Raw genomic sequence first — 14,441 nt, forward strand, 5'->3', positions numbered from 1 at the left:
GTTTTCCCATTCACTGTCTGAAAAACATGTGAACCTTCTTTATGCTTAACTTACCAATGACATATGAAAGCAGCAGATTCCAGCCAGTCACAAATGCCCAGACTTCTCCTACAGCCACGTAGCTATAAAGGTAGGCCGAGCCTGTCTTGGGGACACGAGCTCCAAACTCTGCGTAGCACAACCCTGCAAAGACCGAAGCCACTGCCGCGACCAGGAAGGAGATGATGATACTGGGACCAGCAACTTCCCTCGCCACCTCTCCTGAGAGCACGTAGACCCCAGCTCCGAGCGTGCTGCCGACGCCCAGGCCCACCAGGTCCAGGGTGGTCAGGCATCGGCAGAAAGTGGACTCCTCGCCGTCTGGCTCCAGTGGCTTCTTACGAGTCAGGGTTCGAAGAAACCGTAACACTTTGGCACAAGATGACTTGAAATCTGTAGAACTGTCATTTAACAAGACAGCAAGCAACAGTGTAAGTGTCATTTCCTCACCTGAGTTTCAGCAGGTAAAGTAATATGTTGTGTGTAATTAGTTTATATTTTAATCAACAGAAATCCATCCTTTAAGATCCAACACGCTATAGCAGACCACTGACCAAAGCTTTCACCAAGGTGATGTGTGATTGATATGAACAAATATTACCTGCTAGTCATTTCCAAGCTTGTGTTTTCAGGTAGCCTTAATGCTGAGAAAACTAAAACAGTTTTGGACTGCTGCTGCTGTTGCTGTGTGATGGAAAATGAAAGAGAAAAGGAAAAGAGAAAAAGACTCCCTTCTCTTTCCAGCCAGCAGTCCTGAAGCACTGGAGACTGAACACCTGAAACCAGTTCAGGTAATCAGAGCGCTGAAGTCCTCCTGAATGCTTCTTCTTCTTCTTCTTCTTCTTCTTCTTCTTCTTCTTCTTCTTTGGTAGTTTATCATACGTTACTGTTGATAGATAGATAGATAGATAGATAGATAGATAGATAGATAGATAGATAGATAGATAGATAGATAGATAGATAGATAGATAAGTTGTTCATCACTTTGGTGAACTTCAAGGTATCCAGTAGCTCATGCATGTTACACACAAGATAAATAGATTAAGGGAACAACGTACAAAAGAACCCAAATTGTGCTGACTGAAGAAAGAGCAATAAGGTACCTAAAATGCTGGTATTTACAAAAACATGCAAACATTGTTAGTATTTACAATAAGGTGCAACATTGGTGGTATTAAAATAAAAATGAGTATTTTACAAAAAGGTGCAATGAGAAAATAGGCCTGATAACAATGATCATGTAGGTGTGGTGCATATAGGGCCTGGTGGGCCCAGATTATTGGGTTGCTGCATGATTAAGTTGAGTCACTCGAATGTAGCAGCCAAACACATCAGGTTTTACAACAAAAATGTCCTAGAGAGAGACCTAATGTTGTTCACTGAGTGTGAACAGTAACATACATTTATTTTTTTGGCCTTTGTGCCTTTGTTGGATAGTTTTTAGTCAGAGAGAGACAGGAAAGTAGTGGAGAAGGACATGTGGGAAAGGGTCATGTGCGGGATTCGAACTCATGACCTCCACATTGGGACTGTAGCCCTGCACATGGGACACCAGCTCAACCAGGTGAGCTATAGCGGCGCCCCGATACATTTATTATTTAACTTATAGCAAAGTGTAAAAGCAAAATGTAAGAGCTGCTGTCGCATTTACACACATTATGTTCCGAGCTGAGGCCTCCAATCAGAGACAACAGGTTACCCTCCACCTGCCATGTTCTTAAATCTTAAAAAAAAAACATTTTACTAAAAGATGTTTGCATTTTAGTAAGACAGTGTTTCAGTATTTACGCTACACTGGAACACTGTCTGACCAAGAACTTGAGAATTATTTTCAGAAACAACAAAGAAAAATAGAAAATGATGTAATGTGCAGAGCTGAGTCTGAGTTTGCACGTGGTTAAAGGAAGTATTACTGTTTCATAAAAGTCCATAGAGTTGTTCTCATCAAATTATTTACTTCTAAGTAAATAAATATTTGGTAAAGTGGAGCGGCGCTGGAATGTAAAAGCAGCTCTGGAGGTTGACTCAGCTTTAGTTCTTAAATAAGAGCAGCACCCTGCAGAAAATTAGTATGTAGGAATTGCAGTTGGTGAGTATGAGGACTTTTATAGTTAGAACTCCAGATCTGGATAAGAGTCCTCCTAAAGACTAAACCTCCCCTCTTGTCTCTCTCTCCTCCACTGTTTGATGGGATTTTGTGTAAGTCTGTCCTCTTCCCATCTTTCTGTGTCTGTAGAGGCCGTGTAGCTCAGATTCTGTCCCTTTAGACACCTGGATCGTGTTAATACCCTTCCAGCGACCTGCTCTTTGTCCACAGCACTGTTATCTCTGTTAAACAGTGGTTGATTATGACTGACTCTAGTTTTCAAACGTCAGCACTGCAGGACAGATGCTTTTCTAAAATCTGACTTTTACCAAGTGAAGACAGCAGGGAAGGCTGTCATCATGTCAAACTGAAACACATGTGAGTCAAGTGCAGGTTAACTTGTCTTTGCTGTCTACGCTGCACCCAAAGGAGAGAGCTGTGAGTCACTACAAAGTCAGAAACTATTCAGATTTTGATTGAACATGATGGAAACTAGCGCAAAGAAAAGGAAATTCAACTTTAACAAAGAATCTATTTAAAACTGGGTGGTTGAGGCAGTTCTCAGAGTTTTTAGCCTCTTTGCCAGAGTTTCAGTTTCTTTTGTGGGGAGAATAGGACATGAAGCAACACAGGGCAGCAACACAAAAACACATGTTAGTGAGATAGCTGTATCAAAATGTCTTATTTGTAATGTGGTACTGTGTGCCACATTGTCCCACAGAAACAGAATCTGTGCCTTACATTTGGTTTGTTGGGATCTGGTCCCCCTACATCTGACCAGACCTTTAGATGGAGGGAATCATTTTTACCTCAAACACTCCCCTTCCTGCCATATATCTATAAATGCCAACTCACACTGAACACCCATTTCAACATCACACTTATATTCTCACTCAAAAAAACTGTCACGTGCATTTCATTGGTAGTGAAATCTTTGCTACTGAATTGTCAAATATCTTTACAGTCTTTCAGAAAGATCATCCATCCATCCATTATCTATACACCGCTTTATCCTCACTTAGGGTCGCGGGGGGGCTGGAGTCTATCCCAGCTGACTTAGGGCGAAGGCAGAGGACACCCTGGACAGGTCACCAGTCTATCGCAGGGCCACACTTAGAGACAGACAACCAAGCACACTCACACTCACACCTACAGACAATTTAGGATCACCAATTAACCTCAACATGTTTTTGGACCTTGTGGGAGGAAGCTGGAGAACCCGGAGAGAACCCACGCTGCACGGAGAGAACATGCAAACTCCACGCAGAAAGATCCCGGTGCCCCCACTGGGATGTGAACCAGCAACCTTCTTGCTGCGAGACAACAGTGCTACCAACTGCGCCACCTTGCAGCCCCAGAAAGATCATAACATGGAAAATCAGACTGATAATGTTGCTGTCATGTCATTCTACTTTACACTCAAAGAACTTCATGAAACTGTATATCCAGACAAATGCTTTACATACAAACTGGAATATGAAGAAGCAGCAAGCATCTGCCGTGAAGCCTCCTTAGTAACAACCCAGCCTGTAATACTCTCCTACTATCACAAGATGGCAGCAGGAGCATTAAGAATAAACGCATACCGGTGTCTACGAGCCTCTTTCTTCCCTCGCTTCTCAATCGATGACATAATCCCTGTGCCAATGAAAAGGAGGGAATTCTGTTTGAAATCAAGGAGGATGAAGAAGATCAGGAGAGCAGTCTGTCTCCTTCAGCTCATTGAGCGTGGAGAGGTGGCAATGTTTAATGGGAAATCCTTCACTTAGTCAGTAGTGATTAGGATCGGAATGCGTTCATTTTATTGAATGTAATGTCTCGTTTCACTCTAGATATCACATCCTATGAAATCTTCTGTTCATTGTGTAGAACACTGTGCATGTTGCTGTCTTCCTCCACTTCTCTCTGTATTCAGTGTGAGGGATGCCCTCGCTTTGCACCACCCATTAATAATTCAGCCTGCTAAATTAACATGCACATTGCGAAATGTACAAACACCTACAAATAAATTGTGTCTCCCTCTGCAGCCCCACCTCCCACATCTGTGTGATAGTAGTAGTCGTGATGGTGTGGATGGCAGGAAGCCAGAAGTGTGTGTGTGTGTGTGTGTGTGTGTGTGTGTGTGGTCTGAGTAGCTGTAAAGTTGTTCTCTACACTATCTATCTGCTCTAATGGAATGGTAATTGTTAGCTACAAATTGAAGTCATTTCTTAACCTCATACAGCACTGGGTTCCCAAATAAATGCTGTGTGTCGTTGCTTCCACCGCACCGAGCACTGTCACACCTGTGTGTGTGTGAGTGTGTGTGCACGGCTGTATCTGTGTGTACAGTGTAAGCTTGACACATCAGAAGTTGTGGCTGGTCACCATGGAAACCCCCTTACACAGAAACAATTTCCCAGCAATCGGCTGCCTGGGTGGGGTGGTCCTCGGTGAGGGTGCTGATGGAGGAATAAAAGAGGATCCAGTGTGAAGCATCAGTCACCTGCAAACCCGCCGCAGCCTGGAAATCCTGCATGAACTGGATCTTCCACTGTTCACCACTGATGAGACACATGTTCGCTGCACCAGGTCTCAGTGTGTGGTGGACTGCTGATGTAAGAGCCAAGAAGTTGAAGAGGGATTCATATGTTGCGTTTTTATTAGTCTGACTGATGTCAATTGAAAGCACGTCAGCTAAATTGATTGGTTTAAATTCCTCACAAGCAGGAACATATGGCACAGAACTGCAACCACAACACTTGATAGAAAGAGAGCTGTTCAATATGATTACTGCTACTTTGTTGCAAATAATAACTATTTGATTAACTTTTCTGAATGTAACTAAGCTGGTAATCTGCAAAAAAAAAACCCTGTTTTGATTCATTTGACTTCGTTTCATTTAAGCTGCTCTTCCTCAAATTATCTGTCATTGTTCTGGAGTCAGAAATAATAAAGAGCAACATTTTCATCTCACAAGTGAATGAAATGGATTTTTTTCCACATTTGCTGTGTGACATGCTGCATTTACTTGCTAAAAGCAGCCATTAGATGATGATACAAGACATGAATATGGTCAAAAATACTCTGGTGACACTAGTATGGGTTCATGGAGTCTTGCTGCTGATGCCAATTTGTGACCATCTGCAGCAGTAACAGAGCTCTGTCATTCAGTCAGTTCACTTTTATTTATATATTGCCGATATACAATATATATCTTGTCAAGGCGCTTCACACACGAAGGTGAAGATTTTACAAAATTATTGAGAGAAACCCAACAAATCCAAAGGATTCCCTTTGAGCAGCTGTTTGGAGACAGAGAGAAGGAAAAAACGTCCCTTCAACAGGAAGGAACCTCAGTCAGAACCAGGCTCAGGCAGGGCGGCCATCTGCCTCCACCAGTTGGGGTGAGGGTGGAGCAGGAAACGCTTTGGAGGCTGGTGAGGCCAGAAACTACAGATCAGAAATCAGACACCTGCAGAGAGGACAAAACAAAAATTGCAGGAGAGAGAAGAGACAAAGTTAGCGATGTGCAATGGTGACATATAGATGCCTGGAAGAGCAAGAGGAGAGTAGAGGGGAGGTTCTAAATGCATTATGGGAAATCCCACAGCAGTCCAGACCTATAGCAGCATAATTAAGAGATGCTTAGGGTATCCTGCATGAGAGGCTCTGTCTAACATACTAAGGAGACGAATCATTAACAGCGTTGTATGTGAGCTGAAGGATTTTCAATTGGATTCTGGATATTACAGGGAGCCAATAAAGGGAAACTAATATAGAAGAAATGTGATCTCTCCTGCTGGTTCCTGCCAGTACTCTGGCTGCAGCATGTGGGATCAACTGGAGGTTAGACAGACAGTTATTAGAACATCCTAATTAAAAATACATTGCAATAGTCAAACCTGGAAGTAACAAATGCATTGGCAAGTTCTCAGAATCACTGTCAAAAAAAACTGTAAGAACTGTAAGCTGTAAAAAAAAAAATAAAAAAATAAAAGCATAATTAGTCGTGAATGGGGAAGGGTTATCTATGTAAACACCTGCATGCCTGTCGTCAAGTAAAAATAAGACAAACTACACTTAACAATATCACAAAAATGACCAAAGCAGTTGACATGTATCTGTGCAGACACCACCTGCATGTCATAAAGAGAAACTCCAAATTTCCTTTAGTCAGGAAAAATTGCAACATTGGTTGGGAAGATTTAAACAAGTCAGACCTTTTCTTAAGGCACACAGGTGTTGTCATAGCAACAATAACATAATTAAATATAAAAAAAATTATATATAAAAATAAAAAAATACAAGAACAAGAAAATTAAAAACAGTATAAATGTCGACACAATCCTCGGGTCAAAAACAAAACATTCATCCATCTATTCTCTTTGCACCATTTAACCTCTGGAGGGTCCCAGCTGGGGCTGCAAGGTGCTCGGTGGTTAGCACCGTTGCATCACAGCAAGAAAGTTGCCGGTTCGCGTCCCGGTGAGGACACCCAGGATCTTTCTATGTGGAGCTTGCATGTTCTCCCCGTGCAGCGTGGGTTCTCTCTGGGTTCTCCGGCTTCCTCACACAGTCCAAAAACATGTTGAGGTTAATTGGTGATTCTAAATTGTCCGTAGGTGTGAATGTGAGTGTGCTTGGTTGTCTGTCTCTAAGTGTGGTTCACCCTGAGTCAGCTGGGATAGACTCCAGCCCCCTGCGACCCTAGTGAGGATTAAGCGGTGTATAGATGATGGATGGATGGATGGATGGATGGATGGATGGATGGATATAGTTTACCACATAAAAAAACAATCCAATAAAACTGTAACAAGCTTTTGTGTTGGTAAAAACAAACCAATCACAGTTCATCTGGGTTAATTGGGATGGATGGGTCCCAGCTGACTGAAGGCAGGATATACTTTGGTTCCTTCCCACCATTGCCAACTGTTTGCTCAGAGGGAGTCCAAAGGCAGCTTTGGATTGTTGGGTTCTCTGTTTAAATTTGTAAGGTCTATACTTTACTATGTTCAGCGCTATGTGATGACACATGTTGTAAACTGCGCTATACGAATGAAATCGAATTGAATCGAATCAGCCTGACTGCTGTGCATTTAGACTCAATGCTAAAACCTGGACAGCATTAGCACAGAATTTACACTGTTTGTACACAGGTGGCGCAACCATGTGGACAGTTGCAGCAAACTAACCTGCTGATAAACATGAAATATCTACTAGTGTAGATATTAATTACTATCGACTAGTGAATGATAAAACATAACGTTAACGACACATAGGAAGCTGCTGATTTAATGTTCACGTTTTGATAATAAAGTAAGTTCTGTATCAAATATTAATCTGTTTAACCAAAGCTTACTGAGGCTAATTTTGTCATTAGCTTAAACACACCAAAATATTTAGATATATAATAACTCCAAAACACACCTCTGATGTTACTGAGGACGACAGACTTTAAATGTAAAACTGAAGATGAAAATATGACAAAAAATATGCTACAACTACTAACATCTTTGAGTTGTTTAACTGATGTAGTTTAATGTCACATTACTCCCCAGGTGATCATTACAACTACTGGCTGACATCCACTAAAGGCTCCTAAAGATTTCTGCAATAGAGCAAAGATGCGGTTCAGACACTAACTGAAAAATAACAAGTTAATGGTGCAGTGAAAATATGAAAATACTGTTTAAAACATCCGACACTGTCGAACTCACTTTGCTCCATCACGCTAACTCTCAGTTAGCCTTAGCAAAGACTCTCCTGGTTAGAACTAGTTAACAACTTTACTGTTCTAATATCCTAACTAAGTTATTCACAGGTTAACTGTTATCTTTTGTAAGACACGAAGTTTGTTAAATTGGTAACAAGTGATCACATTTAAAAGAGTTTCAGAAAAACATTTAAAAAACTACAAATTTGAACTCTTTGTTGTGCCAAATCCGTGTTAAATTTTAAAGTGTTAAGATTCAAACTTAGAGTTTGAAGTGTTTTTTTAGCAGTGTTTTTAGAGAGATGTTGTACAGAGGATTTTTAAAAAATATCTATATGATATTAATGTTGTATTAATGATATATTGCCCAGGTTATAGTAAACATAGATTAAAATGACTGTCACCTGCCTGACTTATGTACTTAAAAGTCACACCATACAAACAGTAAAACCACAGAAACAACCCATCTACAAACATTTGAGAAATAATTATAAAGTAAAACAATAATTGTTGTTGATAATCCGTGTCATCGTGAGATTTCTTCATATTTAGGCACTGCATTGATATTGATTCATCCCTAATTAGTTAACTACAATCAATTTTTGAGGCCAGTCCACGTGAAGGTAGTCTCCCCTCAGTGACTGATCAGTCCCTTGTCTATGATGTGATTAACAAATAAATACAGTCAGGTACATCAAGTACAATTAGGATAAAACGCGCCTCTGATATTCCCAAGCAGGTCGATGTCATCTCTGCTGATCCTGTTCCCGAGCGGGTCGACTGGCTCTGTTTCCCCATCTCAGTTTAACTTCCTCACTCTGTTTTCAGTTTTATTCCTCGTTCATAAATCACTTTGTTCACGATGCCTGCCAGTCTGCTCTGTGTCCACACCTGGGTTCCCTGGGTTTGACTCATAACGACCTCTGTAAGGAATGCCTATAATCATGTTCAGATACTGCTTTAGACTGATAGACCAGGGGAGCTGCAGGATTAACATTGGAGTGTGAATTTTTGTGTGTGTGTTGTGCCTCCAGTTTGACTTTGAGCCCTTTAGCACTGCAATATAATTTCAGAGCCCTACTGTCTAATGTGTTCATTTAAGAGGCCTGTTATTTATTACCACAACATTTCAGGTATCAGGAGGAATCTGCACAATTTTCGGCACAGCATCATGGAACTTGCTGGTGACTTCAACATGTGTGAGCCTTCTGAAAAAAATTAGTAGGACCACCAGTCACAAAGCCCCTGGCATGTATTTTTCACCTGGTAACAAGACATGGAAGATCCCGACTGGGGAGTGCACAGACCCGTTTTTCTTTTCTGTACTGTATGTTTATGTAGACCAAAGCTAAGTGGTATGGGGAAGGTTGTTTTTGAACAAGAATCATTTCATTTTCAAGATAACTGAATTTGAGAGCACTCAACAAAAAAAGGACGTACTTTCCACAAAATATATTTAGACTTTTCACTGATGATTACGATTAGATGTGATTTCTTGCATTGTATCAAAGCCAGATGAAGTGCATCATTTGGCGAAAATCCCAAAACAGTTCTGTTGCTAAAGTGTGAGCACCCAGCTTACATCTGGTGTAGGCATATGGTGTTTAACCTTTAGGTTTTGCATGCTCACATGCATTCTTTTGTTATTTAATTTCATATATGAGCACAGTTTTTTGGTGTTAACATAAAAAATATGACCTATACAAACTATAAATAAGATAAAGTGTTAAATTCAAAGCAAACCCCTTTATCTCCCGGCCTTAATTAAAAATAGTTCATTAAAAAAATTATCAATATTAACTGAAATAAAACATTTTATCGTGATAGACTTTTCAGCTATGTTTTAGACTGAGTCAGGCTGGCTGCAGCCCTGTTTCTAGTGTTTGTGCAAAGCTAAGCAAGCTGGCTGTTGGAGGTAGTGTCATGTTTAATGGATGGAATAAGCATGCGGTCAGTAAGTGCTATTGACTCCCATTTAACTCATGAACTGTGGTCAACATTTGTTATTTTAAATGTACTTTAATATTTAAACTGACTTGGCTTTACACCTACAGACAAGTGCTCTTCCTGCAAGTTGAACTGGAAATGCAGGTCCAGATTTACTGGTGCTGAGGCTCTGCAGTGGCTCCATGACTGTCTAGGTCTGGTGTTGATTGGGGCTGTGGTTAGCACCGTTGCCTCGCAGCAAGAAGATCACGGGTTTGCATCCCGGTGAGGACACCCAGGATCTTTCTGAGTGGAGTTTGCATGTTCTCCCCATGCAGCTTGGTCCTCTCTGGGTTCTCCGGCTTCCTCCCACGATGTCCAGACTGGTGACCTGTCCAGGGTGTCCCCTGCCTTCGCCTTAAGTCAGCTGAGATAGGCTCCAGCCCCCCCCGCAACCCCACAAAGGATTAAGCAGTGTATAGATAATGGATGGATAGTGTTGAGTGTTTCACATCTCTGTGAACTTGTTTCTTCTAACTGATGGTTTTTAACTTTGCATGAGCCCCAAGAAAGGTCAACGTTCACCTACTGTCTAATATAAAATGCTTAACAAATGTATTAGAACACCTGTCATAATAAACTGAAATAACTAAGTTGTACTTTTCACACACAATAACCAAAAAACTAACATTTTCTATGGCCTCCTTTGGCCGTGATAACAGCTTGTGTTCTTGCTGGCATTGTTTTTATGTGCTCTTCAACAGTCTCTGTTGTTATTCAGTTCCAAACAGTTTCTAGCTGTTCCCACAGATTTGCTTTAGATTAAACTTTTGTGCAATCAATCTTTGAATGTACTGCAGCCCAAATGTGTTCAATAGGATTCAAATCCAGACTTTGACTTGGCCAGCCCATCAGTTCCAGTAATCCAGATTCCGTTTTCTTAGCTTTGAAGTAGGTTCATTGTCTTGTTGGTATATGAACCCATGACCAACCAGAATCAGTCCAGAAGGGATGCCACGATGCAGTAAGACGTTGTGGTAGACATCCTTGTTAATGATACTATCGATTTGTACTAATTTGCAGACTCCGTTTCCACAAATGGAACCCCATACCATCACGGAATCTCTCCCATGTTTTACTGTGCATCTGGCATCAAAATGCTCTCCAGCTTTTCTGCTTCACAACGATGCTGACTGAAGAGTTCAAACTTGGACCCGTCCTTCCAGACTACCTTCTTCCAGTCATCAACAGTCCAGTGTTCGTGCTCCCTGGCAAATCTGAGGCTTTCTGGATGTTTGCAGGCCTCAATAATGGCCTTTAGCAGCTATTCTTCCCTTGAAGCCTTGTTCCATCAGTCATGTCTTATGGTCATTCTGAAGACTTTGTCAGATTCTGATCTAGAGGCATTCATCTCTGCCTGAAGATCAGCAGTGGTCCCTAGTACTTACAATCTTGAGATTTCTGACATCTAACTTCTGTTTCCTGCCTCTTCCTTGGTGCATTTTGTAAATGTCTCGGCAATTGACTCCAAAGCTTAGTTGGCAGTATACTTTCTCTATTTGTCTCAGAGACCATCCAGCATCAAGAGGAATTTCAAATTGAATTCACCTTTTTATACCCAAATTTGAGCCAGCTCACTGGGCTTCTCTGACAAGCAAGAAATTAATCAAGCATACCATTCAACCACTAAAACTTTTTTTTCTGTTCAAGAATGCAAGTAAGTACCTATAATTTTACATTTTATCAATACATAGTAATGTGCTTCACTATCTTTTCATTTTTTGCAAAACAGTTCGTTTGAAAATTCATGGATAACAATAATTATATTTCTAGCATTAAAAATAAAGATACTGGTGTATTAACCATTACAGAAACATTTTTAAAAAATGATTTTGTTAATTACCAATGCTGTTATTGTAGGGCAGCTGTGGCATAAACCTTACATGGGGTGATGGTCTAATAAATTTGTTAAGCGCTGTACATCGTTGTGCCCGACAGTGCAGTTCCTCTCAGGAATACTGCTTGTGGTATAGAGTTATCTGAAATCAGACACAAGGCCTAAGTGATTAGATTAGTTTTAATCACAGACAAATCAACTGCAACATCAGTGTGTGTGTCTCCAACGCTCCAGGTAGCTTATAGATACAATGCCTCCTCCTTTCTAATTAAGACGGCTCTTTCACTTGCCTCACATCTACTACATCACACTGTCAGAGGCCACTCACTGCCTAATCCTGCACCCTGAGTAATGGCTGAAAAGGTGTCAGGCGTTGAAATGCCATGGCATCCGTTTGCCAATGTGCGGCAGCCAATGTAGCCCATTAAAAACCCATTTCTGAAGTGTGACATTTGTGGGGAAGAGGGTGGGATACGCTGAGACGCTGAGATATGTTTCACTGTTATTACTGCGGTCAACATGGGCCAATTATCTCCTCTGTCTTCATTTGAGTGGAGCCACAGACGAGGACTGAGAGACAAAGAAACGAAGGGATGAGATTAGCTAGCGGAAGAAAAATAAAGCCACAGAGAGCAGGGTTTTATAGCTCTTGTATTATCTTTCTAAGTGCTTCCACTCGTTCATTTTGATTGCATTTCTTTTTTTTATTGCATTAACAAACTATTTGAAATAAAACTCACATGAATATAATGTTAGAATCCTTATGAACCCAATCTTGGTCTTTGATTATGACCACTGTACTCAGATTCCATGCAAGAAAATTCATTTCTGCCTTCAATAATAGACTTAAATCTTTTCACAGAAGAAACTACAGTGGCTACAGGAACTTGTAGGTTTAGTACAATAAACTGTGTGAAAAGATTGTTGCTTATAATTAGCAAAAGTGAAATAGTAAAAAAAAAGGTTTTGATAAAACGTGGACTTTCACTGAAAGTCTAAATGGATGGTTCTGATGGTGTTAGACTCATCCTAAGCAGCCGTTCTCAGTGATTTCACTGTACAAGCTGTCGATCTGTGACGGCAACTCACCTGTTTGCTGTGCAGGAAAGCACTCGGCTGTTTATCTAATACGGGGTGGGCTTGAACTGATGGCTGTCCAGACAAGCACCAACACTCTCACACTTTACTACTTCATGCTCTGACTCATAGGTCTATCCAATTGTATCGAGGAACACTTTGGTCTGCATTCACAGGAAAACAGGCTTTGGAAATTGAAAATGAACTGAAATGTTCTGAAGTAAATCTAAATGCTTAGCTTAGCTTGAGACAAGGTCTCCCTCTGACATTATCACTCTGGAAATGTTGCATTGTGCCAGGGATTAATATGGAAATGGTTTCATCATAATAATTCAACGTTTTCATTATTATATGTGTTTGAGTGGGTGTGTAATTGACCTCCTGTGCTTTGTGCCTGATGACATCGTGTCACCGCAGAAACTCCCCTCAAATACACACACAAGCAACAAAAACAAAATTCTCAACACACTGCATGTTTATGGAAATACAACAGTGTCCCTCACTTGCATGTCAGGTGCATATAAGGCATATGGCATCCCAGCATTTGCTGGGATTGCTTTGGGCCTGAATTTAGCAGGAGACATTCATGTTGACTGCCATGTAAACACACACACACACACACACACACACACACACACACACACACACACACGAAGGGGCACTTCAGTGTTCCAGGAGATTGGCTCTGGTGTTCATCCACATAGCACAACACAGACTTGGTGTGACTGGAGCAGATGGAACATGTAAGCAGGTCAGTGAAAAGCCCAAACACAGTGTTAACTTGGTTCCACCAGAATTGTCACAGGCCATTTTAGGGGATTACAATATCTGATCCTAAATTCAAAAATAATGCTCTCAAATGAAAATCCCCTTCACTATGGGAAATAACAACAAACTGGCCAAAGCAACCTACCTAAAACATTTCAAGTCTCTTTCAGGATTTGGACCATACGGTAAGGCAGCTCCGCTTATTTTTCTTTTCTTCAGTGAATCATCTTTTTTAATGGCAGCTCTCACCTCTGTGAAACTGTTCCGCCAAAACAATTTGACCATCCCTATTTTGCAGGAGCACTGTATTTCCTTAGAACAATCACAGTCATATTGGGGAGAGCCCAACAAAAGATGCAGTGATGCAGCATCTTCTCCTCTATAGCTGACTGATAATGAGTTGTAGCCACTCCACTCTGTCCTGCAGAATGCTCTGGCTGTGTAGGACTATAGTTCACTTTACTGGTCAGTAGGCTTTTATTTTGAAAAGACTACAAACTAGTTCACCATGTTGATCAACTGAACATTCCCCTTATATCTTTTAAGCCTGGTAGCTTGTTATTGCTGTATAAAGGTTACTGAGTGATTGTCAGTATCTACACTAACCAACAGGACCTGCTCTCTGCCTGGTCCCACTTTGGATCTAGGCTATAATGTGGCAGTGAATGAGGTTAAAAATATCCGACTAGATCTGGGTCATAACAGTCATTTTATGGATAGATCCAAAAACTGCTTGTGTTCCACCAGTGTGCACCTTCAGAAGTCCAAACCACTCCCTGTCCCCTCACAGACACACTCGCTCGTCCTGTCGGCCTTAAAGTTCTGGGCTGGTCTCACTGTGATAAAAAATAAATAGCAGAGAAGATGAGAGGGACTGTGTGATCTTTACCAGGATTTCTTTCCTGTTTATGTCTCATTGCTTCCCTTCCAGTGTCAGTATTTGTGTTTGCGTG

At 41.1% G+C, this 14,441-nt stretch overlaps 1 protein-coding gene across 1 annotated transcript in view; it reads right to left on the bottom strand.

Moving 5' to 3' along the window:
- Positions 1-4,682, bottom strand: part of LOC103356734 (low affinity cationic amino acid transporter 2-like) — a 22,865-nt gene extending 18,183 nt beyond the window's left edge. Inside the window, 2 exon segments of the mRNA XM_008280988.1 lie at positions 2-440; positions 4,510-4,682. Coding sequence (XP_008279210.1) covers positions 2-440; positions 4,510-4,682 — 612 coding nt within the window.
- Between the last annotated feature and the right edge of the window lie 9,759 nt (positions 4,683-14,441).

This window comes from Stegastes partitus, unplaced genomic scaffold (genome assembly GCF_000690725.1).
Source record: "Stegastes partitus isolate 25-593 unplaced genomic scaffold, Stegastes_partitus-1.0.2 Scaffold217, whole genome shotgun sequence".
Taxonomy (NCBI): Eukaryota; Metazoa; Chordata; class Actinopteri; family Pomacentridae; genus Stegastes; species Stegastes partitus.